Source organism: Genypterus blacodes, unplaced genomic scaffold (genome assembly GCF_046128005.1).
Source record: "Genypterus blacodes isolate CSIRO-AG114 ecotype Tasmania unplaced genomic scaffold, CSIRO-AGI_Gbla_v1 ptg000516l_1, whole genome shotgun sequence".
In the NCBI taxonomy this organism is placed as follows: domain Eukaryota; kingdom Metazoa; phylum Chordata; class Actinopteri; order Ophidiiformes; family Ophidiidae; genus Genypterus; species Genypterus blacodes.
In genome coordinates this window covers 22,501-49,913 of record NW_027467271.1, presented here as the reverse complement: position 1 = coordinate 49,913, position 27,413 = coordinate 22,501, and the positions used below count along the sequence as shown (strand labels likewise).

The 27,413-nt window shown below is 50.1% G+C and overlaps 3 protein-coding genes and 2 non-coding genes across 5 annotated transcripts; 3 read left to right on the top strand and 2 right to left on the bottom strand.

The window, feature by feature from the left end:
- Positions 1-794: 794 nt before the first annotated feature.
- Positions 795-7,874, bottom strand: hormad1 (HORMA domain containing 1). Its single transcript, XM_076140120.1, has 15 exons — positions 7,842-7,874; positions 7,250-7,394; positions 6,998-7,061; positions 6,565-6,601; positions 6,453-6,473; positions 6,332-6,358; positions 6,127-6,194; positions 5,303-5,460; positions 5,027-5,184; positions 3,250-3,321; positions 2,457-2,508; positions 2,039-2,096; positions 1,738-1,819; positions 1,167-1,220; positions 795-1,026 (listed from the first exon to the last, which is right to left on the bottom strand). The coding sequence occupies exons 1-15, from the start codon at positions 7,872-7,874 to the stop codon at positions 934-936; spliced, it is 1,122 nt and encodes a 373-aa protein (XP_075996235.1). The 3' UTR covers positions 795-933.
- On the bottom strand, positions 2,616-2,689 carry trnai-aau (transfer RNA isoleucine (anticodon AAU)). Its single transcript has one exon. It is a non-coding gene; the product is annotated as a tRNA-Ile (tRNA).
- On the top strand, positions 5,890-5,961 carry trnaa-ugc (transfer RNA alanine (anticodon UGC)). The gene has a single exon. It is a non-coding gene; the product is annotated as a tRNA-Ala (tRNA).
- Positions 7,875-8,583: 709 nt separating the features above from the next.
- On the top strand, positions 8,584-15,675 carry ensab (endosulfine alpha b). The gene is made up of 3 exons (XM_076140119.1): positions 8,584-8,763; positions 11,662-11,778; positions 12,286-15,675. Exons 1-3 carry the CDS (start codon positions 8,707-8,709, stop codon positions 12,451-12,453), a joined length of 342 nt encoding a protein of 113 aa, XP_075996234.1. The 5' UTR covers positions 8,584-8,706; the 3' UTR covers positions 12,454-15,675.
- A 964-nt stretch (positions 15,676-16,639) lies between these two features.
- mcl1b (MCL1 apoptosis regulator, BCL2 family member b) lies at positions 16,640-18,939 on the top strand. The gene is made up of 3 exons (XM_076140117.1): positions 16,640-17,271; positions 17,782-18,032; positions 18,143-18,939. Exons 1-3 carry the CDS (start codon positions 16,791-16,793, stop codon positions 18,257-18,259), a joined length of 849 nt encoding a protein of 282 aa, XP_075996232.1. The 5' UTR covers positions 16,640-16,790; the 3' UTR covers positions 18,260-18,939.
- Positions 18,940-27,413: the final 8,474 nt, after the last annotated feature.

Below are 27,413 nucleotides of genomic sequence, written 5' to 3'. Positions count from 1 at the left end.
GCGACTGTTAAATCTTTAAACTGCAGCAAACGGCTGCGTTTCCTGTGTGTGAGAGGCGAGCGCAGGTGTCTGACAGCGTCTGAGTGCTGATGAAAGCAGCTGCTGAGTGTTGCCGCTGTTCCGCCCACGCTCGGGCTTCTTTACCCCGCTTATGCAGTTTGTTGCCGGTTGCCGCTCTTCAGACGGAGCCGTCCCGTTGAAGTGCATCAGGCAGGGTGTGTGTGTGTGTGTGTGTGTGTGTGTGTGTGTGTGTGTGTGTGGTGACCTCCACTGAGCAGGTCACGCTCCCGCCTCTGTCTCTGCTGCAGCAAGGGAACGCAGAACCTGACTGATGGATTTGTGTGAGGAAGAGGAAGAGGAAGATAACAGCTGAGCTCAGGTGGATCCAGATCAGAGTTCTTATTGTTACATGTTTTTATTTTAGAGATATTTACCAGTTGTTATTCTTTGAGTGTTATTATTATTATTATTGTTATTTGAATTCCCTGAGTGATGAGGTCAGTCGATGTCAGCTGATGAGGTTCAACCTAAGGTTCACTTCCCAAACACGCTCTCCTAATTCAGCTCCATTTTTCACTCAGTGTGCTCGGTGGAGAGGAGAGACGATCCATGACTGATGTGTGTGTGTGTGTGTGTGTGTGTGTTTACACGTTTAGACTCAATAACTCAAGACGCTGAGCCAACCCAGGTTTTTTATTTGTGTATCAAACTGAAGCTCAGGGTCCAAACGTCCCAACTTCATACAGAAATATGACATCATCTTACATTTTCATTTTCCACATTTGATCCGTTGAGTGTTTGAAGTGAAAAAGTAAACACAGCAGAGACGGAAAGGAACGCTGAAACACAGCAGGAGTCGGTTTGTCTTTACAAGTTGATGTGAACAGAACTCAGGGCGGGGGCGAAGGCAGCGGAGGCGAGTGGAGCTTGGGGTCAGAAGTGATCTTTGGGTTCGCTGAATTTGCGTTTCTTGGGTGTGGAGGTGGGCGGGGCGTCCTGGCTGTTAGGCAGCTGGTACTGAGACACCTGAGGACAGCAGCACACACACACACACACACACACACACACTGAGGCCTCACACGTGTAAATGATCACCTCAACAGGGGACTTCCAGGTTCCCTAGAGTAAAGATAGAACCCAGCCTGACTTCAACCAGGATCTCTCACCGATTTCTCCTGCACGACCTTTGGCTCCGTGTTGGAAATGGAGATGTTCATCACCTACACACACACACACACACACACACACACACACACACACAAACACACATTTGAGACCATGAGCTACTGAATTTACTGTAACTAAGAATACAACCTGATTGATCTTTAAGCTATTGGCCCAACTGCCATTTCCTTCATTTCTGTCTCTCTCTCTCCCTGTCTCTCTCTTTCTCTCTTTCTCTCACCCTCCCTCTCTCTCTCTCTCTCTCCCTGTCTCTCTCTCTTTCTCTCACCCTCTTTCTCTCACCCTCTCTCTCTCTCTCACCCTCCCTCTCTCTCTCTTACCCTCCCTCTCTCTCTCTCTCTCTCTCTCTCTCTCTCTTCCTGCTCTCCGCTCTCTTTCAGGGCTCAGACGTCTGGCTGGTCTCATGTGACGACCGTAACCCGGGGAAACCAGAGCTGCAACTGAGCGCGCAGAGAGAGAGAGAGAGAGAGAGAGAGAGAGAGAGAGAGAGAGAGAGAGAGAGAGAGAGAGAGAGACAACTGGCAGCTCTTGACATTTGAGTGTCTGACTGACCGATGTGGACCTCGTGACCCGTCCACTGCTCGTCCTCTTCAGGCCCGTCTCCATGTCAGAGGTCTTCTTCAGCAGAGTGTCCCTCTGGGTGAGAGGGGGGGGGGGGGCATACTCATGTTTACACAGACACACACACACACACACTCACGCATGTTGACATCATTTTTACCGCCTCACTGCTTTTTCACAGGATCCCTTTCTGTGTGTGTGTGTGTGTGTGTGTGTGTGTGTGTGTGACTGAAGCTGAACAGACGCCGCTGCAGTGTGTTGTGGGTAATCTCACACACACACACACACACACACCTCTGAGTTGAGTTCTTCACAGCTGCCCATCTTCTCGTCACACGTCAGCTGAATCTCTGGAGTTCAGAAAATAACAAAACAACAAATGAATAAACACTCACACACATTTATACTTCCACATGTTTACTCTGGCGTGTTCAGGTCGTGTTCATCCTCAGCCTGTGGTTCTTATAATCTACTACATTTAGTTTGTATTATTCAGGACCTTAAGATGGATTTGAAGTCTCTCATTGCTAAAGTGACAGAAAAACAAACCAAGGAACTCCAACATAAACACTGAAACATTCACTTCAGCAGGTAAACGTGAAGTCTCACACACACACACACACACACACCCTCATCCTCATCATGTCTGTTTATATGTTTCTATCTCTTAATGCTGAGTCAAAGTGAGTGTGAGAGGAGAGAGAGTGTACCTGCTCTGTCTGTCGTCTCCTTCTCCTTCTCCTCCACGTCTTCAACCACAGTCTGATGGTTAGAAACACGGTGACAGCATTGAACACAAGCGCAGTGACAGGAGGGATCGCAGGGATGTTCGGGTGTAAGTTGGGTTTAAACTATGAGACAAAAGTTCCTGGCCAGTACGGGGATCGAACCCGCGACCTTGGCGTTATTAGCACCACGCTCTAACCAGCTGAGCTAACCGGCCACACGAGGAGGCTTCCTTCGCCGTGAGACAGGAGGGAGCAGAGTCCACTATGACCTGGAGGACTGACATGAGATTGTGTCTCTGCAGCGCCTCCTGCTGGTGGACGGAGGGGGGGACAACCTGTTCAACTCCTCAGATGAAGGAGGAGTCCAGGTTCTGCTGTTTAAATATGCAGAAACCCCTCAGAGGTGTGTGTGTGTGTGTGTGTGTGTGTGATGTGAGAGATGATGAAGGGGGGGGGGGGGGGGCTGAGGCTGCTGCTGCGGCCCCCCTGATGCATTTGGTCATAAATTCACCCAAGACATAAAAATAAAAGTAAATGTGCTTCACTGTGTCGTCTCCTCTCCCCAGCCTCCATCGCTCAACCTCTTTAGTGTCCTTTTATGCCCACTTTGTCCTCTAAATGATGGGCGGCTCTAAATCTGCAGCCCGACGCTTTTATGAACACGCCCGAGATAAAAAGGATGAAGATTATCCTCTGAAAAGTAAAAAGCATCAACGTCCCTGAGGTGCTGTGTGTGTGTGTGTGTGTGTGTGTGTGTGTGCGTGTGTGTGCTGACCTGTGATGAGACGTCCTCCTCCTCCATCGTCAGTACCCACTTCTCATTCACACACACACCCTGCTCCTCCACCTGCAGCGTCACACACACACGCACACACACACACACACACACACACACACGCACACAAAACTTGAGCTGATTCTCCTTCATTTGGCTGTTAATTGAATCCCATTCCCTGTCTGTCTGTCTGTCTGTCTGTCTGTCTGTCTGTCTGTCTCACCTGCTCCAGCCTGTGTCTCCCTGTCTGTCTCCCTGCCTGTCTCACCTGCTCCAGCCTGTGTCTTCCTGTCTGTCTCCCCGCCTGTCTCACCTGCTCCAGCCTGTGTCTCCCTGTCTGTCTCCCTGCCTGTCTCACCTGCTCCAGCCTGTGTCTCCCTGTCTGTCTCCCCGCCTGTCTCACCTGCTCCAGCCTGTGTCTCCCTGTCTGTCTCCCTGCCTGTCTCACCTGCTCCAGCCTGTGTCTCCCTGTCTGTCTCCCCGCCTGTCTCACCTGCTCCAGCCTGGGTCTCCCTGTCTGTCTCCCGTTCTCCCTGTCTGGTCCCTGTCTGTCTCCCTGCCTGTCTCACCTGCTCCAGCCCGTGTCTCCCTGTCTGGTCCCTGTCTGTCTCCCTGCCTGTCTCACCTGCTCCAGCCTGTGTCTCCTTCTCTGGTCCCTGTCTGTCTCCCTGCCTGTCTCACCTGCTCCAACCTGTGTCTCCCTGTCTGGTCCCTGTCTGTCTCCCTGTCTGTCTCCCTGCCTGTCTCACCTGCTCCAGCCTGTGTCTCCCTGTCTGGTCCCTGTCTGTCTCCCTGCCTGTCTCACCTGCTCCAGCCTGTGTCTCTCTGTTCCCTGTCTGTCTCCCTGCCTGTCTCACCCGCTCCAGCCTGTGTCTCCCTGTCTGGTCCCTGTCTGTCTCCCTGCCTGTCTCACCTGCTCCAGCCTGGGTCTCCCTGTCTGTCTCCCGTTCTCCCTGTCTGGTCCCTGTCTGTCTCCCTGCCTGTCTCACCTGCTCCAGCCCGTGTCTCCCTGTCTGGTCCCTGTCTGTCTCCCTGCCTGTCTCACCTGCTCCAGCCTGTGTCTCCTTCTCTGGTCCCTGTCTGTCTCCCTGCCTGTCTCACCTGCTCCAACCTGTGTCTCCCTGTCTGGTCCCTGTCTGTCTCCCTGTCTGTCTCCCTGCCTGTCTCACCTGCTCCAGCCTGTGTCTCCCTGTCTGGTCCCTGTCTGTCTCCCTGCCTGTCTCACCTGCTCCAGCCTGTGTCTCTCTGTTCCCTGTCTGTCTCCCTGCCTGTCTCACTCGCTCCAGCCTGTGTCTCCCTCTCTGGTCCCTGTCTGTCTCCCTGCCTGTCTCACCTGCTCCAGCCTGTGTCTCCCTCTCTGGTCCCTGTCTGTCTCCCTGCCTGTCTCACCTGCTCCAGCCTGTGTCTCCCTGTCTGGTCCCTGTCTGTCTCCCTGCCTGTCTCACCTGCTCCAGCCTGTGTCTCCCTGTCTGGTCCCTGTCTGTCTCCCTGCCTGTCTCACCTGCTCCAGCCTGTGTCTCTCTGTTCCCTGTCTGTCTCCCTGCCTGTCTCACCCGCTCCAGCCTGTGTCTCCCTGTCTGGTCCCTGTCTGTCTCCCTGCCTGTCTCACCTGCTCCAACCTGTGTCTCCCTGTCTGGTCCCTGTCTGTCTCCCTGCCTGTCTCACCTGCTCCAACCTGTGTCTCCCTGTCTGGTCCCTGTCTGTCTCCCTGCCTGTCTCACCTGCTCCAGCCTGTGTCTCCCTGTCTGGTCCCTGTCTGTCTCCCTGTCTGTCTCACCTGCTCCAGCCTGTGTCTCTCTGTAGCCATGTCCACCCTCAGCCTGTGGAAGGGCGTGGCCACCTCTCCCATGGTCAGCTTCACCGGCTCCTTCTCAAACTCCATGGCGTCGCTGTCGGCCTCCTTGAAGCCCGGGGGCTGGTAGTCCTGAGGAGTGACTGAGCGGGGGAACGAGGAGAGACGGAGAGAAGGACGTCCATGATACTGTGAGGCCAGTAAGTCCCTGTGTGTGTGTGTGTGTGTGTGTGTGTGTGTGTGTGTGTGTGTGTGTGTTACCGTGGTGGTTGTAGGCCAGCTTCATGTTGAGGTACACGTTGTCAGGCAGGGGGCCCAGGTTCTGCATGAGTGTGTAGAGCTTCCTCACCAGCAGCACACTGGACTTCCTGCTGCTGCTGCACGACACAGCTGACAGCTTGTTGTTGTTGTTGTTGTTGCTGCAGGAGAAAGGAGGCAGAGATGAGATATGAACACAAACCATCTGTGCTGACTCGTTCCTCGCCCTCAGTCAGTCAGAGGGCTGTAAACACACAGCGCTCACACTCTGGGATCTGCTGAGTTTAAATGTTGATTGGTTCGTAATCACAGGAAGTCTTAAGGTTTCTGTTCATGTGTTTCCTCAGTAAAGCTCAGAGCTCTGGGATGCTGAATATGTGTGAACAAACCTCCACACACACACACACACACACACACACACACACACACACACACCCACACACACACACACACACACACACATTGATCAGCAGGTCACAGCTCAAACACACAGAGCTTCAGTCTCATTGCTGCTCAGGATCTTTCTCTCCCTCTCTCTTGCTCCTGACTCACTTTACTTTCACTCTGATGGTTCGGTTCTGTGTCTCTGTGGGGATGTAGCTCAGTGGTAGAGCGCATGCTTTGCATGTATGAGGTCCTGGGTTCAATCCCCAGCATCTCCATCTCACTGACTCATTTATGATTTTGGCTTTGTTTTCACTGTGAATCCTTTCGCTAAGCTAAGTAGAGCAGCAGGAACATGTGAAGTATAAGACTTTGATGGAGCCACAGTCAGATCCTGAGCTGTGACCTATGAACCCGGACCTGCTTCCTGTCTCCTTTCCTACCTCTCGAAGTCCACCTGAGTCCCCTTCTCTGTGTACTGGATCCTGAACTTGTAAAACTCTGTCACTCTCTGGAAGAAGAGACAGAAGATCATGAGCTTCATATTATGGGATGGAGACTCAGAGTAACAGAGGAAGGTTGTGTGATTGTAAGTGGATGTGTTCAGGCAGGTGAAGGTCTCAGTCAGGCTCAGACATCAGGACTCACCTCAGGGTGCTCAGGGTCAGTGTAGATCTAAGAGGACCCACAAAGCACCGGGGCTCAGGTTAGCTTCAGATGCTTCACGCTAACAAACACAATGTAAGTGAAGGAGTGAGCAGATACTCACAGACAAGATGACGGCCCGCAGCTGGAGGGAGAGGATCAATCGTCAGTTATAGATCAGTTATCAGATCACAAACATGAAGCTGGCAGTTTGATGTAAAAGGTTGAATACTTACAAATGTCTTCTCAATGGCCTCGAAGCATCCCTGCATCCTGTCAGAGGAGAACACACACACATCCAGGTCAAAGAGGACAGATGCCAGCACACACACACACACACACACACACACACACACACACACACACACACACACACACAGATTCCCCCTCTTCCTTCCCTCTTTGTCTCTGTTAGGACTCACCTGTCTGTCCCTAGGAGACTCAAACTACCCACCCAGCCCCTGCCCTGCCCTGCCCTGCCCTGCCCTGCCCTGCCCTGCCCTGCCCTGCCCTGCCCTGCCCTCCTCCTCCTCCTCCTCCTCCTCCTCAGTGCAGGCCCCCTGACACACCAGTAGGAAGCGCTGGTGCTCTGCCTGCTGCGTCTATGGGAGCTTGAGGTTTCCTCAGGAGTGGAACACTGAGCGACCCTGAGCCTGAACGTTTACTCACCACTGAACGATCTGAGCGGCCCCAGGACAGCTGCGCTCCTCTCTGAGGATCATCACCTTCTGCTCTGAGGGAGGGAAACAGAGACACACACTTCTTTATTTTATGCTTTACACATTTTGACAGACATCAATGAGATTTGTGCACAAGAAATCCTAGAAATCCCAGAAATCCCAGCTGTGTTTACATCCAGGGCTGAGTCACAGGTACTCAGGTGCTGCAGCTCCCTGTGTGTGTGTGTGTGTGTGAGCCCACCTTCCACATATTTGCTCCCGTAGGCTTTCTCTGGGAAAAGGCCTCTCAGGTAGGTGATGCCCGACACGGCGATGGCCAGAAGCTTCTTGACGACCACCAAGGATTGTTGCTGCGTGGCGACCTGGTTAGGCAGCAGCTGAGTCTGCTTCAAGAGAGAGACGACGTCATCACAGCCTGACCGGTGAATGACACACTGATGTTTATGCAGCTAACAGAGCAGAATCCACATGAGGACGGCTGAAGGAGCGAGGTTAGGACCTGATGGATGACCTCGTGCAGCTTTAAGGTCAACAGTGATGTCACGCCTGCTGTCCTGTGGTTGGAGATGGAGATTTGACGCCCTCAAAGCTTTTAGCGTTGTGTGTGCAGATCCATTAGTTTGTTTATAACGTGCGTGTGTTTGCTTTTTATCAATACAGACGATACACAACTTGACACAAAATCCCAACAAGCCAAGTTATTATTTGCACTCATTGACTTTGTTGTAAAGTTTCCCGTTGGTCCTTGGTGTTTCTGAGGGTTTAGGTCATTGTACACAACACATTGAACCTGTTTCATGTGGTGTTTACTTCATATAACAGTGAGTTATTACCTGTGAACTACTCACTTGTTGTACACAAGCCATCACTGCAGATAAACACACTGCAAAAAACAGAAAAGTGTTAGAACACACTCGCTCATATAATCGATTTAAAACTCAAGGTAAGTAACGTGTTAATCGCTATTTCGCCTGTAATTTAAAGTTAACGTTTTTACTCTCTTCATATAATCTTTTGTTATCATTGTGCTGTTGTGACGCTACTCTGAAGACACCGATCTTGTACTTACATGATAATTATGATCAACGTGTATATTTATCAAAATACAAAGAACATGAGGCTGAGGAAAAACGTTTCTTTTTAATCTAAGCTAATGTTAGCCACTCCTGTTCTCAGAGAGCTAATTGTTTGACTGCGTCATCGCATTGACCAATCACAGGCCAGAGAGTCTGATTGGTGAAATAAATAATAAACATCGTGTGGCCGCTGGTGCGCTGATGAAATATCTTTGATCGATTATAATATTACATAATTAACACTTTTTTACGTTATTTATCATCATTTGACGTGAGTTTGATTTATTTTGTGTTCGTCAGGTGCTTGTGTTGATGCAGTGCAGCGCGCGCCCCGCATCGCCCCTTGGCTCTCCTTTCTGAACGATGATTGGACGACGAGACGTCAACCAAGGCGAGTTTAACCGACGCTGGCCTCCTATTGGCTCACAGGGACTCGTTCCTACACCGTCATTGGTCAGTGTACGTGTGAATCACAGTTGTCCTGCCCCTAGCTGGTTACGCCATCTTTGTTGGGGAGCAGTCGTGTTGAGCAGGAGCAGACTGAGCGCAGGTACATTCACGGCCCCGACGCGGATCCTTCTGTTGAGTTTTCTGGCATCTGCGTGTTTGCCACACTCGCAAAATGTCGTCAGAAAACCTGGACTCGGACACTCCAGTGGACTACGAGGACGAGAAACAGGTGCGTTTGTGTCCGCTGTCCTGATGTTTATGGCTAGCTACAACAGCATGCTAGGCTAGATGCGGCTAGCAGCGGTGAGGTGTTTGAGCCCAGGCAGAGGAAGAGGAGGAGGAGAAGGAGGACACAGACAGGGAGCGAGGAAGCGCCTGTTCTCCAGTATCAGAGCACCTCTCCGCGGTGACACTTTGTGTTGTCGCTCGCTTTGACCGGTGTCAGTGTACAACAGCCCGTGTGTGTGTGTGTGTGTGTGTGTGTGTGTGTGTGTGTGTGTGTGTGTGTGTGTGTGTGTGTGTGTGTGTTTACACCGCTAACATGAGCTCAGCGGGTGTCAACAAACCTGCCGCCCGTCTGCTCTGCGGGGTTCAGATCCTCACCTGCAGTGTGTCTGTGCTTCTGCAGTTAGACACACACACACACACACACAGGCACACTTCCATAACAACAACAACACAGTCCTGATGCTCCAGACTCTTGTCCTCTCCTCCTCTCCTCTCCTCTCCTCTCCTCCGTGACTCAGACTCCTGTGTCTCTGTTGCTGTGACGTCTGAACCTGATCTGATGTACGGGACCACAAGGCTCTGATGGAGCCTCTGGAGAGCTTAATGTGATGGTAGACTCTATGGTAGACTCTATGGTAGACTCCGTATTAGACTCTATATTAGACTCTATTCTGTCAGCAGTTTGGCAGCGGAGCAGAGTCTGCATAGAAATAGTTTGCCAAGTTTGGCGTGGAAGAACTTGAGTGGCGGCCCTGACCTCTGACCTCCAGGGTCTGAGAGCCAGAGTCTCACAGGCCCTCCTCACTCAGGCTCACAGAGCAGAATCCAGAGTGTCAGTGTGTGACATGTACAGGCACTAACCTGGTTTCAGTCATTTCTAAATGAGCGGTGTGATGTCAGTGACCCGGTGTCTCAATGTCCTCGCCATGGAAACACTTCCTGCTTTGAGTAATGAGTTCATACATACTGTTGGTTGCTTTTCCACATTTTTGCAGAGATGAACTTAAAATTACAACCCTCTGCTTCCTCAATACACACACAAACACACACACACACACACACACACACACACACCTGGTGTTCATGCTGAACTCCTCCCACATTCTATACGGCACCCTTCACAGTCACTGGGCCTCTGCCTTAACCTGCCGTGTGTGTGTGTGTGTGTGTGTGTGTGTGTGTGTGTGTGTGTGTGTGTGTGTGTGTGTGTGTGTGTGTGTGTGTGTGTGTGTGTGGACAGGAGGGGGAACAGTGTGTAGTTTGTCTTGAAGGAGATCTGCGGTGTAAAGAGGCGACACAGCAAAGACCAAATGTCTCAACAAACCTTAAGGATCCATAAAAAGCGGTCCTGGGAACATTGGGCTTAAACGTTTCAAAGTTTCTGTTGGACTCTGCAGTTTTGTCCCATGGGTTCTGGATATAGCCGCTCATAAATGTGTGTTGGTGGAGTGAAGCGACTCAGCAGCACACTCTGGTCCTCCCTCCTCCTGTCCTGAGTCACAGTGAGGCTCTGCAGGCTCAGAGGAGGAAGTAGGTCTTCTCTGGGCGCGGCGGCCTTTAGAGTTTAGAGTTTGTCCTTTCTGCTCTCGGTATAACAACGGGAGTGTGTTGACACAGACGAGGGTGTGTCTCTCTCAGTAGTCCAGTTTTAACTGCCTGAGTGACAGGTGCCTGACTAGTTTGACTGGTGTTAGTCAACGGCAACCTCACAACAGTGAGGTTGCTGTGTGTGTGTGTGTGTGTGTGTGTGTGTGTGTGTGTGTGTGTGTGTGTGTGTGTGTGTGTGTGTGTGCAGACTTACCACCAAGGAGACCTGCAACTTAATCTAGGCGTTGGTCAGCACCTGCCACTCTGCTGAACCTGATTGTTTCTGTAGATGTGCGTGTGTGTGCGTGTGTGTGTGTGTCTCAGTTCAGTTAGCATTCATATCTACACACAGGGAGGATTTATGGAGGTAATGTGACTCTGAGGGGAAGCAGAAAACAGGCCAGCTGAGAGAACACAACGTGTACGACTTCAATGTGCTGCAGAGAGAAATCTGTGCTCCCTCCCTCACCTCCCTCACCTCCCTCACCTCCCTCACCTCCCTCACCTCCCTGCACCTCCCTCACCTCCCTGCACTCCCTTGTGTATGGGACCGACTTAGCAACACACCAGAGGCACCCGAGGGCGTCGCAGCCCCGTTCTCTCTCTCTTTCTCTCTCACAGAGGAGAAACTGAGACTAAACCAGCTCTCCTCTGGTTGGTCTGTGTGTGTGAAAGGTCACGGGCAGAACGCTCTGAGATGAATGCGGTTGAACTTTGAGCGCAGCGGCAGAGCGGAGAATCTAGAGCGCTGCGTGCCGCTCTAGAGAGGTTGGGAGTCGCCCAGTACACAGAAATGGAACACCCAGTTCAGTGCTTATCAGGTGGAAGCACCTTCTTTAAACATGTGAGCTCGTCCTTTACTGGAGGACAAGGTGAAGTGTGGTGATGAAGGAACCTCACCAGACTAAAGAAGTTCCTCCAGAGCACCTGAACCTCTCGTACCCCCAGGGCCGGATCGCTCCGCGCCCAACCTAAAGCTCTGGAGTGTTCTTGTGTGATCGTTCAGGCTGAGGGACTTGAAGGGTTAACTAAAGCCAGGTTGTTGTTCTCCTAAAGGCCCAAACTGCAGCGTGGTCTTTCCTTCCTGCAGGACTTCAGGTGTTCTTCTTGTAGCAGCAGCATTTCTGTGGTCTGTAAATAAGCGTGTCTGCCACACACACACACACACACACACACACACACACACACACACACACACACAGCTGTTACACAGAGGAGTGTGAACTAGCAAAGGCTGCTGTAAACACACGTTGGGTTTGAGAAGAAGGTAACTATGAGCCGACGTGTTGACGTGTCCTCCTCCTCTCCACAGGACTCCCAGGAGAAGAACGCTGTGAAGGCGGAGGAGGCCAAGCTGAAGGCCAAGTACCCCACCCTGGGCCAGAAGCCCGGGGGCTCAGAGTTCCTCATGAAGAGGCTACAGAAAGGAGTAAGTGAGGGAAGGAGACGAGGGCAGAGAGGAGGACGGGTCGGGATATAAGTTAGAGTTAATGTGTAAGATTTAGAATCATCTCAGTATGAACCGACCTCTTCATCAGGCCTCCTGACTCTGTGGTATGTAGAGCAGAGCAGAGCTGCAGCTGCTCCTCTCTCTCCTCCTACACGCGCACACACACACACACACACGCTGCACTCCTGTAGGTTGCTCAAAGTCGCTCTGGGAAATGTGGGAAGTCACCGAGGCGAGTAGGAGGAAGTCTTCATCACAGAGCAGAACGCAGGAGGAAGAGGAGGAGTCTGTTATTAAAAGCACTAATGATGGAAGAAGAAGGAGCTGTAGGAAGAAGAGTCGGTGTGAGACAGTTCGAGGGTTCTAGATGTGAGATGATGTTTCAGGGCCAAGAGAAAAGAAGTCCTTGTGATGGTGTTAAGTTGTGTTAAGTTGTGTTAAGTTGTGTTAAGTTGTGTGTGTCTCCTCCCTCTTGTCCCCTCGCAGCAAAAGTACTTTGACTCGGGCGACTACAACATGGCCCAGGCCATGAAGAACAAGCAGCTTCCTGTGGCCGGACCCAACAAGAACCTGGTGACCGGCGACCACATTCCCACGCCGCAGGACCTCCCACAGAGGAAGTCTTCCTTGGTGACCAGCAAGCTCGCCGGCTAACCTTCGCCACCCCCCCATCACCCGACCCTCCCTCCCTCCCCCCGGGGCTCTCGGCACCCCCCCCCCCCCCCCCCCCCCCCCCCCCCCCTCCTCCTCCTCCCCCCTCCCTCTCTCCTCATCCCAGGCACCACTTGGCTTTAACACATTGGGCAGAGCTGTAGAAGTTAAACTCCATGTGCTTATATGTAAGGGGGGGGGGGGGGGGGGAGCTTATCTCGGCAGACGCCAGGTGGCAGCAGCCTTCTCATCATGGCTCCGCCCCCACCGCCGCCACCACCACGCACTGCTCATAACGCCTCTCCTGTGTGTGTGTGTGTGTGTGTGTGTGTGTGTGTGTGTGTGTGTGTGTGTGTGTGTGTGTGTGTGTGTGTGTGTGTGTGTGTGTGTGTGTGTGTGTGTGTGTGTGTGTGTGTGTGTGTGTGTGTGTGTGTGTGTGTGTGTGTGTGTGTGTGTGTGTGTGTGTTCATGCACTTTGTACCCTGTATAGTTTTGTTCTCATCCTTATTGACACCAAATCAGTGTGTAGGGAGTTAGGAACCATGATCACGCCGCGATCTTTGACGTTTACGTTTGCCGTCCGCGCAGGAGGATGAGATTATCTGGGGGTTGGGGGGGGACGTGTGTGTGTGTGTGTGTGTGTGTGTGTGGAATATTGGCTTGCAAACCAAATGGGTGAGGATCTGCTGCCTAGCTGCGTTTGATGGATCGGTGGTTTCCTGTATGGTTGCGTCCGGCAGGGGGAGTTGAACCTTTGGCGTGGTTCCCCTCTGGGCTCACTTTGCTTTAATCCCTGACTGCCGTGGCTCCTGTTCTCTCTCTCTATGCTGCATGAGTGTAACATGTAACAAGAATAAACTTAATGTTGTTGTTTTTTAAAAGGGGGCGTGGCATCTGCTTAGAGACAGGAAGTATCAAAAACAGCTCCCAGAAGGCCTGGGACGTCCTTCCTTCCTTCCCGCCCTCCCTCCTTCCCTCTTTCCTTCCCTCCTTCCTTCCTTTGCTGTCCTGACAATCCACGTAAACACACTCCTGGTGGCGGCTCAGTTCGTCCCTGTATCGGCTCCGCGTTTGAGCTCAGTGTGCTCGGCGCTGAGTGGCATCAAGACGTGTGTTTACTACGAGCCTAAAAGATTTGTGGGGGGGGTCGAAGCCCCCCGCATAGAGCGAATACGCCTCTGTGATTGATCCTCACACAAGAGGAGCCGACACTCGCTCGGGATTCAAACCTGTGACCCTGCGTGCACGTGTCGGGCTCACAGGCCGCCGCCGCTCGCGTCTTTCCAGTGTGACTTTTGCCATCCAATCATGCGCTGATGTGGAGGCGGAGCAAAGTACGGCGGCCACATCGCCTCACAAAACTCACACTGTAAAGAGAGGCGGGGCCCCGGTCACGCCCCGCCCACCTGTCACTGTATAGGACACACCCACCGGCAGAATGACCTAAACTAGCTGCTTGTTACTATGGAAACCGAGACTGGACGTGCAGCAGCGTGGTTATCATCACATCCTGTTGCTCATCCTAACGTGTCTGAACTTCCTCTCAGCTTCTCCTGTTGGTTCATGCTGTCGTCCTCACCCTGAGGCAATGATGATGATGATGATGAAGACGCGCTCACGTCCTCTCTCGGCTTCCTGTGTTCCAGCTACACACTGACGTTAACCTCTCGTCTCGTGAGTTCTGTTTCCGTCTCTCCTCACGTAAACGGCAGTGGCATGTAGCAAACTCACCTGTTCACTTTGTCAAACACTAAATTTAGCCTCAGCGTCGCCCCGGTTGATCCTGGCTGGGCGTCGCTCACTAAGCGCCCTGCAGAACAACCGGACCCAAGCTGCCACGCTCAACACACTGATCTCTAAACAGCAGGTCACCTGGTAACCACAGGTGTGAGCACAGATCCACACTGCAGGCTTAGAGACGGACACCGCCCGCCTGCACGCTGCGCCCGCTCAAACGCTCTAGAACCTGAGGCCGGCGGGGCAAAAGAGTCAATACGTGCTCGCCGCTCCAGATAATGTTGTTCCAAATCAGTGCGACGGTCCAATCGGCTCTCTTTGAATGTGGCCCACATGTTGAGAAGCCGAGCCGGACGCCTGCGCTCCCTGAGAGTCGCCCTCCTCGTGTCAAACTGCTTCAGGGAACCTTCAGCATTACTCACCTTCATCTCAACCTCGCTCGGTGTTCACTGAGACTCTGAAATGTGTCAAACTAGCCGAGTGTGTGAGAGTCCTGAGCTGTGTGTGTGTGTGTGTGTGGTGTGAATGTGCAGCTTTCCTCTGTTCCAGCCAATGTAAATAAGTTGAACAGGAAGGGATTCTTGTGTTGCTTCTCCCTGCTTCTTCTTCTTCTTCTTCTCCTTCTTCACGCTTCCATGCTTCCTGCTCTCTGGCTCTGACTCCACGGTTCCTCTCTGTGAATCTGTATCATATGAAAATATGTGTAAATGCTGCTGATTCATTCAATGACAAATCTTAGAGATGATGCCCTGTAAAAGAACACCTGTCCTCTTTGATTCTTCCAGTCTGACTCACTTCTGCCCCCGCAAGTACGTCCGCTTTGGACTCGGAACTGCTTCAGCAAAGTAAATACCAGTTTGATCATTTAGTTAGCAAGTTCAGCCGTTCAGTGTGATCTAACCCAGGGTCGGGCCTGACCTGATCTGAGCGTCACCTGTCTGACGCTCTGGCATGTCACAGTAAAGTACGTTGAAAGAAACGGGGCTAAAAGACGGCGAGGTGTTGGACTGGAGTTGTTTGGATGCCACTGGATGTTTGGCTTTGCACAGAGCAGTTCAAGCAGGAGGAATTCTAGCAGGGTATTTGTTTCCAACCCCAGAACACAGGGTGTCTCTCACTCAGCTATGATAAACATGTGCCAGAATGTATAAAGAAACGACAGGCTGTGTGCTCTGAAGTACTTTTTGTGCTGCTTTGACCTTTTTCTTGTTGTTTTGCAAGTAAATGATGTTTCTTTTTTCCACGTGTTCTCTTTAAGTACATAGTTACTATATTTCATCCTGGCCCCAAGATAACTGCAGGGATATCAGATGCACCCTTGCTTCCGAGAGAAAAAGGGGGTTTACACGATGAGGAGGATGACTGGAGAACACAGGGATGATTTTAAGACTTCAGAAAGTACAGGAGTACTTTGGAATGTTTCTGTTGTGTGGGAGTAGTTGAGAGGATTTTTGTCAGTATTTGAAATAAACTTTTACATTAATAAGATTTCCATGTTGTCTTTTTTTCCTGTTTGTAGTTTCTTTAACTCGTAATTATTATATTTACCCCCAACCAAATGTTGAAACGCTCCCTGTTTGAAGCAAGAGAGGCTGTTCATAGGAGTACGCCCTCTTTACCACCAGGGGGAGCTAAGGTCCTATTTTTCGTAGGAATACAAGAGCCTTTTTGTTCCTGTTTGGTTTGTAGGACAGAAAGTTCTGCAACATTCCTGAGAATCCACAGAAGGGAAGCTTCTTCAGGTTTTGCTGATACGGGGAAGGTCCACAGGTGAATGTCTCACTGATTAGGCTCATTTTCCCACGTTTGTCAGTGAGCTTCTTAGTCAATAGTCTAATTTTTGTGTAAGTGTTACATAACCCTTATCTCTGTTGCTGCACTGGTGAGCCGTTTTTATTATTTCCTCTTTCTTTGTAAGTGAAAGAAGTGAGTGAAACTGTGTCTGGCCTCTACATTCAGAGCTCCATGAGTGCAGAATCCCTCAGACGGTGTCAGTGAGATCAAAGTTTGATATATATTAGAATTCTGATTGATCTTTGTTCAAAGTAACTCATAACAGAGTCATGATGCTGTTATACAACACAATTTCAGGCGTGTTCTCAACAAACAGACAAATCGAGGTGTGTTTCTGAAATGGGTCTGGATCAAAAAATAACATTTCAAATAATATTTCCAAATATATCAATATATATTACATACTATATGTTTGAATTCGGTTTGGGAGGATAAATGGGTCTGTAACGCTTTTGTTGTCACGGAAAACTACAAATAAAAGCATCATTGACATTCTTGTCATAGTATAAACAAACACACCCTTTATGTTCTGTTGTGTTTGGCTTTTTCAAAGTAACGCACCCAAACCGGATGGGTGGCGTCACTTTGCGTCATTGACGTCAGCACGCTGGGGACGCTATTCACGCCCCTCTGCTTCTTTGCTTTAAAAGCCGAGCGCTTCACTTCCGCCGCAGCTCAGTCGCAATGGGGGACAAGTGAACGTGGGAGCTCTCTTTCTTTTTTACTTATTTTAACTTTAAGCGGAAGAGCCCCTTTTCACCCCCTCTTCACCCCTCACAACACGCGAAACTTTCAGCGGAATTACCACCATGAATACTCTTTCCAAACGGCGGAGCACGGTGTCGCTCCTTCCTGCCTGCCTTACCCTTCCTCAAAATGGAGTCGTTGAGGGACAGATACACTACGGCTCTGGAGCTTCCTCCCCGCAGGTGGCCCGGGCCTCCACGTTAGACTCCCACAACGGGAACGTCGCGACAAACGACACGCTGAAGCGACCCATGAAGCTCGGAGTAACCCTCCAGGCGTTCCCGAGAAAAAACCTCCGGGAGAACAGCGGCGACGACGACGACGACGGCTCGCTTCCGTGCACGCCGGAGTCCCCCGACGCAGAGCCGGCCAGCTGCCCGGCGGAGTACGAGGTGCTGAAGAACGATACGAGGCAACTAGTGAGGCGCTTTCTCACGGACTTTACCGGCATGACGAAGCCCGGATGGAATGAGAGCAAAGCGCTGACGACCATGAAGAGAGTCGTGGACGATTTGCTGGAGAAACACAGATACGCTTACAATGGTAGGTGGGACTTCAACCAGCCGGAGGGCCGCGGGAGCTGCAGCTGCGTGACGGCCTCCAGCCGCCATACTACAGATACATACATGTACTACACATACATACATGTACTGCACATACACACATGTACTGCACATACATACATGTACTGCACATACATACATGTACTGCAGATACATGCATGTACTACTCATAAGCGTCAGACATGAGGAGTTGATCATGTGATTGTTTACTTATAACCTTTCCATATTTATACGGAGCTCAGCTGCAGTCATCTTTATATTCTGTAAACCTGTAACATTGTACACTTAAACATGTTAAACTAAAGTCCTGTCAGTGTTCCAGCCCCTTAGACTGAAGTTAACTTGAGTTCTGCCACTTGTTGCCCTTTAAACATCCACATCATGCATTTAGATTTGAGTCTGGGAGGTTTTAAAGGATCAGTTTCAACTTTAACCCCTTGTGTTCATTAATCCACACGTCTAATCAAAATGAATCCTTTGTTTTGTTTAGGTATGATGAACAAACTCTTAATGGATGAGGTGGGAGATGACATGAGCTTCGTGGCGTCGGTGGCCAAGAGTCTCTTCGGGGATGGGACCACCAACTGGGGTCGCATCGGGGCGCTGGTGGCCTTCGGGGCGGTGGTGTGTCAGCACCTCAAGGCCAAGAACAGGGAGCACTGCGTGGAGCCGGTGGCACAGGAGATCTGCACGTACCTGCTCACCTACCAACGGGACTGGCTGCTGAAAAACAACTCCTGGGTAAGTGGAGAGCAACCGAGGAGGAGGAGGAGGAATGTCCTGTTGCATAACCGTCCCCTCTGTGAAACACAACATGTCCTCTGAGCACACGTCCTCTCTTTGTCTTACAGGATGGCTTTGTAGACTTCTTCAGGGTATCAGACCCAGAATCCACAGTGAGGAACACGCTCATAGCCTTTGCTGGAGTCGCAGGCATCGGGGCGACGCTGGCCTTGTTGATCAGGTGAATCTGTTCAGAGAGACTCAAAGACTTTTCAATGGCGGAAGCTTCTCTTGTTCTCCTTCGTCTTGAGGATGGAGCGCTCCTTCACAACGCAGGCCCACCTGTAGTTTGAGTTCTATTTACTCAGACTCTTCTTTCCTCTTCACCAAGCACATTAATCAGTAAATCCCCATGATGTAAAGATGAAGACCTGGAGTTTCAACTGAAAACCTGTTTCCCATTTAGGTTTTATTTAATTTACAAAGAAATTTATTTTTCTAATAAATGTACATTATGTTTCTATGCAGAGTTCTTGGTTCTGGGTCAGTTGATCTGATGCTTATGTTTTGCTAGTGTTTGGGTTTCATGTTGATGATAGTTGAGTTGAAGCAGCGCCGCTCAGTCCTGCAGGACCGGAGTCACGGGCCCAAAGCAGAACCCCACAGAGCTCTGAACCCCTCTGGATCTATTGTATGGACTCTGAACGCTGGCCGGGGGTGGATTTGCATGAGTGTAGTTCCACTTCCTGGTTAGGGAAATGTAAGGGTTTGGATCAGCAGAGAGAAGCAGAGTGAGGACTGTGACCTGAAGCCCAGGGAGAGACTGGACCCACCGGGCCGCTTGGTCAGAACCGTGCACTTGTGTTACTCAGTGACTTGTGGCTGACATTCAATCTAAGCTAAATAAAAACAATGTACAGCTTGACCCAATTTCCAGTTTTGCCGTTTGTTTAGTGGTGAATTAAAAATCTTAAGTTAAGTTTGATCTAATGTATGAAAGGTGACCTTCACAAAGACACCAGGCTCTCTGTGCTGTAATGAGTGAGAGGTTTCCACTCCTGCGCTCGTTAAGCCGTCTCTCTGGTGGTTGTTAAGGCCACGCCTCCCCAGAGAGCCCAGGCCGTTTCCTAGAAATCAACCGAGGGCTGCGGCGGCGACGCCTCTTCTGCTTCATCACATTCGGTTTGCGAGTGCACAAACACACACACACTGGAGGTGACAAAGCCGCAAGCTGGGCCCGTTTGCATCTGCAGGGAAACGTGCAGCAGTACAGGCTCAGAAGACATCTTTAAACCTTACATAACACCAGCTACTTCCTGCTTTCAAAGGTTGAGGGCTCGCTCATATTCACAAACACAAACCCCCCCCCCCTGCTGCTGCTGCTGCTGCTTTCATACATGTCAGACCGGCTGCTTCATCAGGCAGACCTGTAGGAGGGTCCTCTGACCTCTGACCTCTCATAGGAAACGTCCTGTAAGGCTGAATGTAGTAATTAGTATAGAAGGCCTGCAGTGTTCTACACCATCACACACACACACACACTCCATCTATGGAGCATTTTCTGTCCAGGTTAAAGGTTTCCTCTGCCAGCTCAGAAGGAGTGAAGGGACGTGTGGAGGCTCAGGTGTTTTTGGAGATTAAGGGGAAATAACGTGGAATCTTCCAAAAAGCCCAATGTCAGAGTTTAGAGTGGTTAATGAGTTAAAGTGAAGTCTGGGCCGGGCGCTGTGACCAGGAAGCTTCTGAACTTTCCATGTGAGAATTTGACTGTTTCCCTGGTATGCAAATCATAATAGCCTGGTTTGAAGTCACCGAACAGGAAATGCAGAGAACTATCTTTGTGTATATTTATCTGGAAGTGATGATCTATGGAAGCATGGCAGCACCTCACATAGAGTCTGTGCTGTGAGGGTCAGGGGTCAGGACGTCCACAGCAGCTCACATGTGGAGCGTCATGCTTATGTGACAGAGCTCAGCCGGCGTGTTTCATAAACATGACGCTGCCGTGTTTGTTCTTTTGCAAACATTGAAGTCGGGCTGTGACATCGACAAAACAGGAAACTGACAAGTCTGAAACATGAAAGATAAGAAGCATCCACACGTCAATGTAATGTAAACAATATCACAAACTCAGAGACAAGAAGAATGAATTAAACAGAATTAAATAAAACCATATCTAAGATAAATATTTGAAATCTCTCGTTCTTCACTTCTCTCCACCTTTGAGAGGAGCCTGGAGCCTTCAGCCTTCATGAGGGCTGCAGGTCAAACTCCTCCTGGGTGATTGATCGTTCTATTGCTAATTGATATGCAGCCTGACCGGGTTCTCCTTCTCAGTCTCAGCTTGAGTCATTAACTGAGGATGAGAAAGCGTGAGTAACTCCAAACATGATCTCTCCTGATGTGCGTCCGTGTTCCTGCCGTGTTGGTGGTTGGTTTGGACGCCTGCCTGAGCCCTGGGGCCAGGCACAGGTGGATCTTCGCCCGTGATGCGTGGCAGTGCTCTTGTTTGTTCAGATCCTCCCCGTCGTCTAGGGTTACACGGCGACAAACACGGCCCTAGCCCCTAGGAGGAAATGGAGTTGCGCCTCTCTCCATGGCGACGGCTCGCTGCAGACCTCCCAGAGTTCCTCTCCTGCGCTTAATGATGTCAAGCCTCCGCCCCGGGTTTTTAGCGAGGATCAGGCCGCCGCACGGGTGGGGAATTGAGGCTGAGGCAATCTGGCGCTGCAGCTTGCAGCATGCACAGGTGCATTGTGGGTGCAGCGTCTCGGGGCCTTTACAGATGCAGAGCACACCAACGCACCTTTGATGTTGGGATCAAGCCTATCAGAGTTATACATTATTCACATCTGGCTGCATACATTCCCTCCTTCCTGTACGGCCCAGACGCAGTTTGCATGTTTGATTGTGATTATGCTGCAATTCAGGCGACACATCGACTTCTAATCAGCTGCATAATTCCTCTAAATGAGCTTGAATGAACGTAAGACGAGTAACAGAGCCACATTACGCAACACGGCTGCAAATCTTTGTCACCATGGTGATTCAGTACAGTTCTGATTATGAAGCGATTTATTCAGTGGATCAGAAAGTCCGATTGATTACTTTGCACTTAAACACATAAAGCTGCAGTTTGTTTTTACTGTATCGAATTTACAAATGAGTAGAATTTCAGAATGGATCCAAAAGAGATCACAGAATAAAGAATTAAGATGCTAAAATAAAGGTAATGTACAATTAAGATAACAGCTAGTATCTGATTGGTCGATGACGAGTGCAAGACCAAAGTAAAGGACAGGACGACAGCAACATGAATCAGGTCATCGTCAGAGAGAGGATGAACCAGACGACCATTCGGTTCATATTATTATGAAATGTGTAAATGTGACTTTGTAAATGTGCTTGCTTGGATGACGTCATAGTTGTAACTGTTAGTTTTTTGACATCATTGTCAGTGTAAATGAAAATGTGATGATGAGTGTGTCTGAAATATTACAAAGAGATCCAAATACAGAGCTCAACAGGAGGTTTCATTGATTTTCAGTCCCTTCCAGGTTCCTTCCTGGGCTGTCCTCTGTCATGTCGTCGTGAGTTTGGTGTTGTGAAACGTTTCTACCTCCTCTTCACAGCTGTTTGAGAGCTCTGACAGGTGAGGCACATTCCTGTGAGGGGATGGTGGAAGGAGCGGCGGCTCTGTAATGACTCCTGCCGCTCTGTAATGACTCCTGCCGCTCTGTAATGACTCCTGCTGCTCTGTAATGACTCTGGCTGCCGCAGTATTGATCAGCTGTATGTTGGAACACATCCCGGCAAACAAACGATCACTCATCACTGGGAGAATCACTCAAAGGACAGAGGAAGAAAGACTACAGCTGTTATTCTAATATGTAAACAAGAGGCCCAGGGCCTGCAGGGTTCTGTCCTAACGTGGAGGTTTGAGCCGCTGAGCCAACGTGAGTCGGGGGCTCGTATGTTCACTTCTATGGTACCAAAGGTGCTGCGTGTGTTTCTGTCCCTGATGCTGCTTCACAGTAACTCCTAGCTGAGGCCCTGTGACCCTGTGACCCCCGCGTCAGGATCACTGTGGACTCCTGCATGTGTTTGATCAAACCTCTCTGCTGTCTGAGACGTTGGCCCAAATTCTGGAAAACTCTTAAAAAAACATGTGGTGTCACAAACTGTGGCAAATTATCTGGATTAGTGTTCACTCGTCCATTTACCGCCTGATTAGCCTCATTTAGCCGGACCAAGCTGAGCCTGATTAAGCCTGAGTCAGACCTTTGCATGTTTTTGTCTGGCTGAGCGTCTTAGTCATGATGGTATTGGGTCGTTGCTCTGCTTGTAAACATTACTCTGTGACTCCTAAAGGTTGCTTGTTCGTACGGGTTCATTCATTGCTTTCACCTGTGATCCCGGGTTCAGCTGCAGGCCAGAGGCTCAGTCTGGGCAGGAGGCTCCTGCTGGAATGTAAGTAATCAATCAGGACACCCAGCTGATCTGAAGGCTTCAAACTTGAACCTTGCATGTTGTTAAAGTTGCGTGTTGTTAAAGTTGTGTGCTCACTGGAGGGATCCACACACGTGAAGAAGGTGAATGAGGAGCTGAATGCTTTCATGGTCTGCATGTTGAGACCTTCTGGCCCTCAGGCTTGATCAGGTTGATCACTTGTTGCTCACATGCTGCACAAACAAAGCCAGGAGTGTTTAAAGTAAAACAAATACATTCATTCATTCGAAATACATTGCAGGACATCTAAAGGAAACACATTCTCATAACTGTTCCCAGAGTTCCTGCTGCCTCACTCAGCCTCAGGCCTGCAGAGTCCAGACTCAGTTTAGCTCTCAGCTCTTCTGGCCCCTCAGATGTTTCCTTGGCCCCTCAGATGTTTCCTTGGCCTCCTCATAAACCAGCCGTCTCCACTTTAATGTGCCGTGCGCTCGCTGTGATTGGACGGCTTTCAAAAGCAAACAGGCAGGCTCGCCTCGTTGGTTTGTCAGCGTTTCCACTTCCCCATAGCAACCGGTCGCCCACGCTATTTTAAAACAAGCAGCAGTTTCTGGGAAGTCAGCTGACGCACACATTTATCTGACAGAGGCGGCGGCGGCTCAGTGTACTTGGAACTCAGCGCTCTGATGTGCACAGATAGGCCCGGGCCTGGAAGTCTGCAGTCACTTCACACTGCAGTTTGTAAACACTGAAGCAGAGCTGCAGGAGAAGTTCTTGCAGTTTCACTTCATGACCTTTGTGCTGGGTTGGGTTTTCACAGCTCAATGTAGGAGGAAGTTCTTCAGAAAGACTTTTAATTACATCTTCCTCTGGCCTTTCATCGTCCTGCTGGCTGGATTGTCCCTCATGTGCGCACACACACACACACACACACACACACACAGACACACAGAGCTTCTGCACAGGCCTCCTCTCCGTCTGCAGAAGTGCTCTTGAGCAAAGCACTACTGCGTCATTGTGGACCTGTACATAAGAGCCTAGTTCCTCTTTATGTTTCTGATAAACTGTCATTGCTGTTATGTTTCCCAACAATCTGAAGGTCACTCCAGGTCATCTGAGGGCTCGGCTGATAAGAGAGAGAAAGAGCACAGAGGGTTCACAGGCCTTCATGACTGTTTCAACCCAAAGTGTGTGCGTTTGAAGTCCTTGTTGCGATGTTTTCCTTGTGTCTTCCTGCTGACACAGTTGTCTTCATGCTGCTCAGTCATCAGATGCTGCAGATGAACATGTATGTGCAGTCAAACCCTCACTGACTCTGATCCTTCTCCCCAGCCAGCAGACCAGATCAGATCAGATCCTTTGAGGTCATGTTCCAGTCTTTGTTTATGTGAACGACGTGCTCTAGCTTTCCCACAATCATCTATAAATGGACGTCAACACATTCCTCTGTTTAAACTAGTATGGACATAAAGCAGACCGACTCTGTCCTTGGTTTGGCACTGTCGTGGTCCAAAGCAACCAATGAGACGTCGCTACGCCGCCGCTACGCGCTGATATGTGCTTTGTTTACGCTACGAGCCACAGCGCCGCACGGATGGAGTGCCATATGAGGCAACTGAGACCTGTTCACTCAGATAACATTCAAACTACAGCCACATAAGGAACAGGAACCCACCCACCAGCCCTGTTGTAGGAAGTAGACACACACCCAGCAGACACAGAGCAGCATTAGCAGCCCAGTTGGATCACGGTTTCCACAAACACCAGTGGGTCTTTAGCTTCAGGCCCAGGTGAGTGTTTAGTGTGTAGCTTGGTGGAGTGTCTCTATTGATGTGCTGTAAGCTGCAGTGTGGTCAGTCAGTCGGTCAGTCAGTCAGTCATCCTCCTCTGGCACCGCACCCTGAGCCCTGTGCGGTCGCTGCAGGCTCATCAGAGCTCAGAGATCTGATCCACAGGCTGATGTGTCACGTTCCCGTCTCAGCAGACTCACCGCCTCCTTTGAAACTTTATTCTGGGCCCGGTGAGCGCGGTGCAGTATTAATAGACGGCTGATCCGTGTTGACAGTCGTGACGTGCAGACTCCCTGCTGGCTATTCTTGACCTTTGTTTGGACTTAAGATACTTGAACAACAAAATACATGCATCTATGATCGTGTATGATGTCATAGATAACTCCTTATTTACAGCAAATGACTGCAAAGCAACAGGATAGCAACTTTAGCTTAGCTTATGTGAATGCTGCATCACCGTTGTGCACACTGAATGAAAACAGGCCCTCTTTGGGAGTGTCTCTTTAGTAGCCTGGCCGAAAAAGTTGATATCGCCTGGAGGTAGAGGAAGATGAAGGCACTTTGCCAGCGGGTGTTTGAGACGTCACGATAGACGAGTGAACGTGGTTGAACTTTGACCGCTGTGTGTGTGTGTGTGTGTGTGTGTGTGTGTGTGTGTGTGTGTCTGAATCATTGTAAAATTCGTCTTCATTTGATTAGAGTTTGAAATGATCTCACAAACACACACTCCTGTGACTCTGCTGCGAGGTGACGGTGAGGTTGACCTTGAGTGAGGTCAACGCAGCCCCTCAGTGTGTTTATGTGTTTACTCCCAGAGGACAGAGCGGCTCATTAACAGGGCCGGCACGCTGTAAGAGAAAAGAACAAGATGTTCCTGGAGAGTTCCTCACTTATTACGCACAGGAAGGAAGTTACAAAACATTTGGTCTCCGATTAGATGCATTCCAGTCTGGAACGTCAGCATGTTTATGTCTCCGCCTCTTTCACTGGGACGTTTTGGGGGTTGTGTGTGTGTGTGTGTGTGTGTGTGTGTGTGTGTGTGTGTGTGTGTGTGTGTGTGTGTGTGTGTGTGTGTGTGTGTGTGTGTGTGTGTGCGTGTGCAAGGGGGGGGGGGGTGTTCCTTCCTCTGCTGTCTAACTGACATCCTTTTGGTTTACACTTCATGGGACCCCTCTATGTCATCAGTCACATAGTTGGAAAACAAAGATCCTCCGTCAGGGCAGATCTGGACTTTAGAAGAGGCAACACAACCGTTGCAGAAGCTCTCAGACTTTGATCCAGATCAAATAGAGATTAGATCAAATGTGATATAGTTTGATCACTGAGTCAGTCAGAGTCTTAAGTGAAGGTAAAGGATCTGTGGGGACAAGGTCACTGACAAGGTCACTGACCCAGGCCTCACCTCCCTGATCTGTCTCTGGATGGACCCTCATGGATCCATGTTGTTGTTTCCTCTACAGTTCTGCCCTCCACAATAAAAGCTCAACATATCTCCTGGCTTCACTAATAGATCTGTTTAATGCTATAATGAGACCCATGCCTCCTTACATCTCTGCTCTTCTTCTACTAGTTGTCCTCATGACGCAGGATCAAAGGTCAGAGGTCAACATATTAGTATCTGGCTAAATTTATAAGTTCAGTTAGAGGAGCTTTTAGAGGCTTTAACTTGTTTTTATGGCTCATAATCTGTGTGCCCTGTGTGTTCTGTGTGTTTGTGTGTCTGTGTGTCCTGTGTGTTGTATGTGTTGTGTTCTGTGTGAGTCCGTTCTACCTTGAAGTGAAGACAAATATCACCATAAATACTTATTGGGCATAATTTCTTGACCTTCTGTAAATCCAGCAGTGTCTCTCTAACTTTGACCACCAAACTCTTTGTAAACTGTTGCCATGATACTAATTACAGTCACCTGGGCTCGTTATGTGCCTTTGTTGATGACACACTCGAGAGAATGAAACTAGGAGACAAACATCAGTAAAGTAGGTCACCCATTTCCTTCTTGGTAGCTTATGAAGTGTGTGGTTGTGTGTGTGTGTGTGTGTGTGTGTGTGTAAGGGGCCACCTGCCTGCGTGGCGTCGGTGTTTGCAGAAGTATGGAGACTGTGAGGCGTCTCGCGTTGCGTTGACTCTTGGTGTCTTGAGGTCAAAGTGTGGCAGGCTGGCAGCAGGTCTGGACTTGTTTGACCCCAGTGCTCCCAGGTGTGATGTTGTTATGTCTGCATGAGCGATCAGGAGGGTTCAGGGTCAAGCGGTCAGTGTCGGTCATGGCCCCGCCCACCTCCCTCCCTGCCCTCGCTCACCTTTTGGATGTTTGCTGAGCTTTGTAGCGGAGCGACAGTGCTTTGTTGGCGTCTGAAGCCTCCATCTTTCTACGACAATCTGTGGAGCTAAAGAGGCATTGAACTCCATTGAATGAGGGCCATTGTGTGTAAAGGTCAAGCCAATGCTGCTGCTACTGCCAATGATGGTCATGATGTTGTGTCAATGTGGCCATTTGGAGAAGCTCAACATGTGGTGGCGTGTAATTCTCCTGACTGATGATCACTGGGCCTCGGTCATGCCTCTATGTCTCACATGATGCTTACAGAAGCCTCCGGGTCAACGGCCCAGTGTGTGTGGAAATCTGCTGATGACCGGAGGAGAAGTGATGAGCTCATCAGCAGCAGGCTGATTACTGGCCCTCCTGCTGCTGATGTGGAGCAGGGGTCAGCACTTTGGTCAGAGCTTTGGGAAGTCTCTCAGGTCCAGACTTCACTCAGGACTCTGGAGTCAAACAGAGCAGAGGGTTTTGTAGTCGTCGTGTAAATAATATGTACAACTGTATGTCACCGCTGATCGGATCAAGATGGAGTTCATCCTCGTCTACGTTGGCGTTGGCATGTAGCAGATAAAGTCATCGTGTGTGTGTCATGGTTACGATTCTTATCTCACAGCCGCCAATCTGCTGATCTCATCAAAGTGGACAGAAGAGGCACAGAAACTCTGACCGGGACCAGAAGGTCAACCTGTGATGACCTACTGGGCCTGTAGTGTAGAGAGAGGGGAGGGCTGGTGTGTGTGAGAATGATCGTACACACAGGCACACACAGGTACACACAGATAGACACAGATGCACACAGGTACACACAGATGCACACAGGTGCACACAGGTACACACAGATA

Bases quoted from the DNA above. Each gene is read 5' to 3' on its own strand.
- hormad1 (XM_076140120.1), bottom strand. From the start codon at position 7,874: ATGGCTTGTGTACAACAAGTGAGTAGTTCACAG. The intron at 6,474-6,564 runs GTAAGTATTCAA...CTCTCCCTCCAG, and splicing joins AGGCCATTGAGAAGACATTT to CTGCGGGCCGTCATCTTGTC. The intron at 6,195-6,331 runs GTGAGTCCTGAT...CTCTTCTTCCAG, and splicing joins CTGACCCTGAGCACCCTGAG to AGAGTGACAGAGTTTTACAA.
- ensab (XM_076140119.1), top strand. From the start codon at position 8,707: ATGTCGTCAGAAAACCTGGACTCGGACACTCCAGTGGACTACGAGGAC. The intron at 8,764-11,661 runs GTGCGTTTGTGT...TCCTCTCCACAG, and splicing joins ACTACGAGGACGAGAAACAG to GACTCCCAGGAGAAGAACGC. The intron at 11,779-12,285 runs GTAAGTGAGGGA...GTCCCCTCGCAG, and splicing joins TGAAGAGGCTACAGAAAGGA to CAAAAGTACTTTGACTCGGG.
- mcl1b (XM_076140117.1), top strand. From the start codon at position 16,791: ATGAATACTCTTTCCAAACGGCGGAGCACGGTGTCGCTCCTTCCTGCC. The intron at 17,272-17,781 runs GTAGGTGGGACT...TGTTTTGTTTAG, and splicing joins ACACAGATACGCTTACAATG to GTATGATGAACAAACTCTTA. The intron at 18,033-18,142 runs GTAAGTGGAGAG...TTTGTCTTACAG, and splicing joins TGCTGAAAAACAACTCCTGG to GATGGCTTTGTAGACTTCTT.